Source organism: Chaetura pelagica, unplaced genomic scaffold (assembly GCF_000747805.2).
Source record: "Chaetura pelagica isolate M959 unplaced genomic scaffold, ChaPel_1.0 scaffold189, whole genome shotgun sequence".
Taxonomy (NCBI): Eukaryota; Metazoa; Chordata; class Aves; order Apodiformes; family Apodidae; genus Chaetura; species Chaetura pelagica.
The window spans coordinates 2,146,765-2,153,549 of record NW_009970716.1 but is presented as its reverse complement, the minus strand read 5'-3'; the positions used below and the strand labels follow the sequence as shown (position 1 = coordinate 2,153,549).

Below are 6,785 nucleotides of genomic sequence, written 5' to 3'. Positions count from 1 at the left end.
GCTTGCCTGCCCGCCGCCGCTGCTGCCAAAAGTCCCAGCGCCGCTGAAACCGCCGCGTTTCCAGCGTCTGCACACCTACGGTCCCGGAGCCGCGCACCGACTGCCGCCGCTTTGTGGTGGGGGGGGCGGCCTGCGCTTGGAGTGCCTGCAGCCTCTTTGCTACCAGCTCATCGAACCTGCACTGCCGTGGTGAGACAATTCCGGCTACCCCAGCTTATAGGGGAAAATATAATCCAGCCATTCGGGCAAATCCCTCCCCTCTGCTTCCCTCACGTGGATAAGATGTGTAACTAAGGTGTACCCATATATGTTTAATGTGTTGTAATCACTCCTTTTGAACCTCCTGCCCCAAATTGCTTTGTTTTCCCCACAATAAACCTTGCTGTTGTTAGAAATTTAGTAAGCACTGAGCGAGTTATTCACTCAAAAAAGTCAGGACATAAGTTCCTGTATCCTCTGTGTGAGGCGATACCCACGTGTGGATCTCTCAGCAAATCCTGATAAGTTAATACACTCCAATAAGGAGATATAATAGGTCACGGATCGTGACAGTCACTATATTTCCTTTTGAAAGAAAAAGAAAGATGAGTTCTACTAATTTGCTGAGGACTGTAAAATATAGAAGACAGATAGGCTCAACTAGTGTAAACAGCTCAGTTATTGCCTGTCTCAGCCTAGCCCCTATATGTCAGACTACCACAAGTAGCTTCATCAGTGTTACAGGACAGTCTTGGTGCAAGTTGTGTGGCTTCAGGCCCCTTCTACTGAATACAAGAATTGTTGAAAGAATTGCACAATGTGAGAGGAGGTCCTCGGAGACTCCTTTTTTTCTAACAGCTTCTAGTGCCTCTTGTAAACTGCTGAGGACAAAACTATTTTCAACAGCTCTTGGTTCTTCTCCTTCAGTCTTTGGGGGCAGTGTCCTTATACAACCAAAAAATGCTTCTCCTTTCTTTCAAATCTATGCATAATTTCCAAGGGTCTTTCCAGAGACTCTTTTTTTCTCTGGGAGGAATTTATTAGAGATGTTGAATTAGTAAATATGAAGTGAGAGAAATAAAAAGCAAGCTAGCAAAAGAGAGAAACGATTGTATCACAGCGTTGTTCCTGTGAGAATTGCAGACTAGGTTAGAATTACCCAGAAGTTTATCTTTTGCTGCTGATTTTCAAAGGTTTCATTTATTCATATCATACGCAGAATGGCATAAATAAGCTAATAAGAAAATACTGATAGACCTTCCAATGCTTGATAAATAAAATCCAATTACACATGGACAGATATGGATTTTCTTTTGAGTAATTTGAACACTGTAATAAACGTTGCCCTGGCTGACTTCCATGTGCCTTGTGGAACAGGAACTGCTTTTATCACCAGAGTCAGTGCCACTCCTTTAGCAGGCGCTTTGACTTTAGAAAATCAACACAAGCAGAGGCATCAAGGTCTAGCATACGACGAACCCTGGGGAGATAACCTGTTCTCTTATTTGAGCTCCAGTGCCTGTAGCCTGGTTGTATGGGTGTGTGCTGGATGAACGATAATAGAAGACACTGGGAAGTGAGCTCACTTGTAGTCTTTGTACCTTCTAACCCTGCCAATAGCTGAAGCATACAATGACCATTACAAACAGCAGGCAGAGGCAGGGTCATGCCCTGCACTCCTTTGCTGTGGTATTGTAAGTATTTTTTTTCCACTTTGAAATGAAATCACTTTTACATGCGTTGGACACTGGCCTATGCCAGGACAGAAAAGAAGGAATGATGTTATATTGTGTTACTTGAGCAACAGAAAAGGTCAGAGCACACATACACATGGTGTCAGAGGATGGAAAGACGTCCTTATGTTTTTTGACTATTCAATCAAATGATTTGAATGCTGATAATAATGTTATCAAAACCCCATATATTTTTGCATAAAATGGCTTTGGATTAATTAAGATGAAAGGAACAATATGCATATCATATGCAATGTTATTACTACTCTTGCTGTTTTCATCTGACATCCCTGCAATTGATAGTGAAAAGTACATACGAATTATGAATACTCTATACCAACGTCTTATGGATAATGAAATCCTACATCTATTTTCTACTGCAGCTGATGAACAATTTGGATGATGCCAACCTTAAGGAAGTAAAACTGCTATTTTACAATCAGCAGTATGTAGTCAGTGCATAGATAATAGAGATGACAGTCACCCAGGAGTTAGAAGAGCAAAGAACTCAGGTTCCTGATGAATCACAGCTCTTCTCTATAGCTGTGACCAGCTCCTCCTCTGAAACTGAAACAGGAAGAAAAGATATGTTTCATGCCCTGTGTTGGGACACTCAACCAGGCAGAGCCTGCACATTTTGGGAATGGAAATATTCCTAGGACTGCTGTTTGTGGGGGAGATGAGTGCTAGAATACAGGCAGACAAGAGGAACACAAGTATTTGTGTTGTTTTAAAAGATGAAAGAAACAGTGACCTGACCACTTCCCTGGGGAAAGCAAACCCAGTGTCTTTGTCTGGGGCTGATCAGATTCTGGCTACCTTCTTTAGGAATGCAGCTCTTGATACCTTCTCTGGTAAGTCAGTATTGGTAAACCTCCCCAGCTTGCTGGTGGTTATAAGGATAATAATGGGTGATAACATTTTTGCTGTCCCAGGAAGTCACAAACTCCAAGTCCTACAGTTATAGTCCCTGCAATTACCAAAATCAGATAAGAAAAATGATAGTGTTTTGGAAGTGATATGTTTAAGAGAAGGTCAGTACATGTTCTGACTTCAGTATATAACTTATATTATTGCAGAAATTTAGTCTCTCTTCTACTGAGCTCTACTAAAATGGAGTTTTCTGAATTTAATGAAGTTCAAGTTCTCAGTTTTCCTGAACACTGATATAGTCCCAGGGCCTTGAAGACAGTGCAAACACAATTACAGCCTAAATGTAATAGAGCACTTAAGAGGGTGCTTAAATTTAAATTTAACTGCACACTGCTTTGCTGTGTAAGAACACATGGAGGGCTGGAACTGCAAACAGTGAAGTGGAAGGGAATGTGGTTTCTTAATGAGAGGTCACACAGTGGCTGGGAAAGCACTTGCTATTTCTCCTGCATGTGTAAATAGATCTTACCATTTTAAAAGGCTTTTAAAACTCAAAAGCTAGTAAAAGCTTTTGAGTCTTGCAGAAGTAAAATATTTTGATTGTTTTTTCTCCAGAACTTCTTCAGTAAGAAAGATAAAGCTCTTTTCTTCCTTTCTGTGTGGAAAATAAGAAGTAGAAATAGATTGTGGTCAGAAAATTAATGTTAGATGATTATTCTTGCCACTCAGTTATTGATACAAATTCAAGCTCCAAGATATGTGATACAAATTATGAAGCAAGCAGCTTGATTTGAAGCTTCGAGATATGCAAGCACACATAAAAAAACCAATGTGTACACAGTTATGCATATGCATATATATATACACACACACACTCATTCTTTCTTGCTCAACATTTTATTTGGATCATGAATGGTGCATTTACTTGCTAAGTATCTCTGGTGCAGGGTTTGTAATATGTTCTACATTCCTGCCTCAACTGACTTAGCGGACAGCAGATACTTCTGCCAATCTGATTGTATCTAATTACAAAGCCAAAGGGTGCATATTTCAGTAGCACAGTCTGAGATCTTGAAAGGTGATATTCTGAGACAGAGAAGGGCATATCAGCCGTTGATTTGGGTCACAGAAGAACTGCATGAATAACATTAGTTGAATATTTTATCCAAACAAAGTAAAAACCTTTAAGAATCTCATATGTGATAAAGGTTGGTGTTAACATTTAATATTTTGCCAGAGTATTATACAGCCCATTAATCTTAGTAGAGAAATGCTCTACTTTTGCTAGAATACAGTTGCACACATAATGAAAAAAAAAAAAATAGAGCTAGGTTTTGGGGTTTTTTTTGCATTTATTATTGTAAACAAACATAGGACAAAGGTAAGTACTTTAAAAGAACTAAATGTAAATTTGTGGGTGATACCACCATAGAAATAAATTATATATGGATATGAATGTAAATAGCTATCCTTTTCATACTGATGGGAATAAAACCCACATTTATACCTTCTATTCAGGGGGAAGATAAAAAAAAAAAAAATCCCATGTCTACTTTTGTAGTATTGCTGTCATAGTTTTTATTTGTAATAAGATAAAAATGAGGTTATTGCTGAATATTCCTTTTACTTGTGGGCTTGTCTGTTTACTTGCTTGCAGAAGTGGTCATACACAGAGGTTTTCAAAAGGAAACGTTAATGCTCTTTTATGAGCAATCACTTTATGCCCCAATATACATCTGTAGTCCTTACACCCCAAGTAGAAACGCACTGGTTTGGACCTGTTCCTCTGCTCTGAATTTGGCCAGATCTTAGCTGTGCTGCAAAAATATCTACGTTATGAGTTTTGGTCCAAAGAAAAAGAGCCATTCTAAGCCAGCAAGGCAGACATAAAAATGCCATAAAAGATATTAAAGTAAATCTATCCGCTTTGGAAAGCAATTAATGAAAAAAAAAAAATAATCAAATATCATTACTCAGTAATTCCCCTCTCAAATAAGAGTGTGAGTGATGTCTGCTCAGGTCTGCTATCAGACCAGTTGAGAAACATGGACTCTTTTGGTTGCCACTTCAGTTGCAGCTGGATCCAGAAGCCAGGGATCAGGTAGAGTGGGGAAGGTCTGAACTCAGAGATGTCTGTGGGAGTTTTATGGCATGCACATTTAACTGGCTTTCAGGAGTACCATGGAAACATCTGACTGTTATACAGTATTCTCAGACCTACTGAGAAGTCTGTTATTGGCATGGCAGCTACTATGCACAAAATGTAAATTCTCAAACACATATTTTTGGAGTATGATTCACAAATATTTCCTATTTCTTCAGCTGCAGTAATATACAAAATTAAAAAAAAACAAATTAAAAAAAAAACAACACTAAATGTTGAAACAAGCTGGAACTTCACAAATTCTGTAATGCATTGGTTGTTGTACACTTACTCTAGCTACCAACATTTCTTTTAACAAGGTTCAGGATGTCATAGTTTAATTACCATCTCTGTTTTATAATTTACTTTATTTTGTTTCACTGCCTCTTTAATAATGTTTTTCATTATTTTATTTAGACACATAGTTTGTACTACTCTTCTTTTGTCAGCATCCTGACATTTTGGTTTTTGTTTTAGTATATATTTTTTATTATTTGTGACTTTTCAGCCCTTTTCCAGTCCTCTGTATCCTGTTTTGTTGCTTATCTGCTGGCTCTATTAAGCCTTCTCTTTGCACCAGCAATTTCTTTCTGATGTCTGTGTTCTCTCTTGATGCTAAGCTCGTGTATTTAGCCTCATAGGATAACATCCCTCATGCCATCTGCAGAAAACTTGCTCAGTTGATTAAATTTAGTTGCAGCTGTGTCAGATGGATGCTGGTGGGATGGCAGAGTAGGTTTTCACGAATTGTGCACCAAAGTGTAACTAACTCCTTGATTGTGAAAGCCCTGATCCACCTGGTAGAAAACTGGGAAAAGACTGAGTCAAGAGCAAAAGAAGATCTTTCATTTTTCTCATGTTCCACCATGAACAGGATTGAATGGGTGCAACAATTGTTTTTTCTCTCTAGACAGATTTTAAAAAGGCAGGTTTTCTCAAGTGACTTGGAGTGGCATTTATGTCTCAAAGGGATGGATGCAGGTTGTGTGGCTGCTGGTGCTGCCTGCTTGAAGTTCCTAAGCAAAATTCAAGATCTTCAGGCTGATTTAGTAAAACAGATTCTGCCTTTGGGGGATGACAGCACTGTGCTGTTAAACTAAAACCTGTAAATGACATGGAGGATCTTTACTAAAGCAACTTTTTTTCCCTCTGAAACCTTAAATCCCTTCCATAACAGACTTTCTACATAAACACCTTCTTTGTAGCACACTCTTGACCCACATGCATGGGGTTTTCTGAATCTGACACAAAAGTTGTCACCTCAGGCCAAATGATTTCCATAAGCTTCAGGTTTCAATGAGTATCCCACTTACAACAAGTGCAAGAAAGTCATCAATATATGTTGTTCAAAATATTTTGGTTTGTTCATCTATCCAACATCTACAGCCCGAGTAAAGTTTCGTCATGCTCATTAAACAGGGAATTACTCTTTAATTTCAACTGAAAGTTTATGTGTATTTGGAAGTTACACATCATGATTCTAAGCTGAAGTCTGTTACACAAAATTATAAAATTTGATTTTCTAACATGTCGTTCTATTAATTTTTTTACATTGTTTGTAATTTATTTTGGATTTTTTTTGCCACATTTCCAGCCTAAGAAGGAAAGCATTATTCTGTTGATTTAATTCTAGAGTGTATTCTAGTCACTAAATATCATAGGCTGTAGTCATTGAATTGTGTAGTGAAATAGGAATTAACATAGATTTTAGTTGGGAAAACTCTTTCTAATTTCTTGACTCCTATTTTTAACTACCAGGGTGGTTCAAGACAGGAATGATTTTCACTGGTGTGATGCACTTCTGCCAAGGACAAGTTGTGTGTTTGTAGCACTGAAAATGAAGTATTTACTAACATTTCCCTAAAGAATTGTTTAGTAAATGCCATTGATACTTCTGTGCAGGACAAACTAGGGCATATCTTCACTGACACTTTAGGAAAAAAAATAAAGGAATAAACATAAAAGTGGCTGCGTATACACCTTCCACTTGATACCTTTCCAGATCACTTTACAACTTTCCATTTTTCCGTGTCTTCAGCTGCTTATTTGTATGCTGT

At 38.2% G+C, this 6,785-nt stretch overlaps 1 protein-coding gene across 1 annotated transcript in view; it reads left to right on the top strand.

Annotated features, from left to right (window-relative positions):
* Positions 1-6,785, top strand: part of GRXCR1 (glutaredoxin, cysteine rich 1) — a 41,780-nt gene that overhangs the window by 22,255 nt on the left and 12,740 nt on the right. Inside the window, exon 3 of the mRNA XM_010006090.1 lies at positions 3,696-3,707. Coding sequence (XP_010004392.1) covers positions 3,696-3,707 — 12 coding nt within the window. The remainder of the gene's footprint in view (positions 1-3,695; positions 3,708-6,785) is intronic.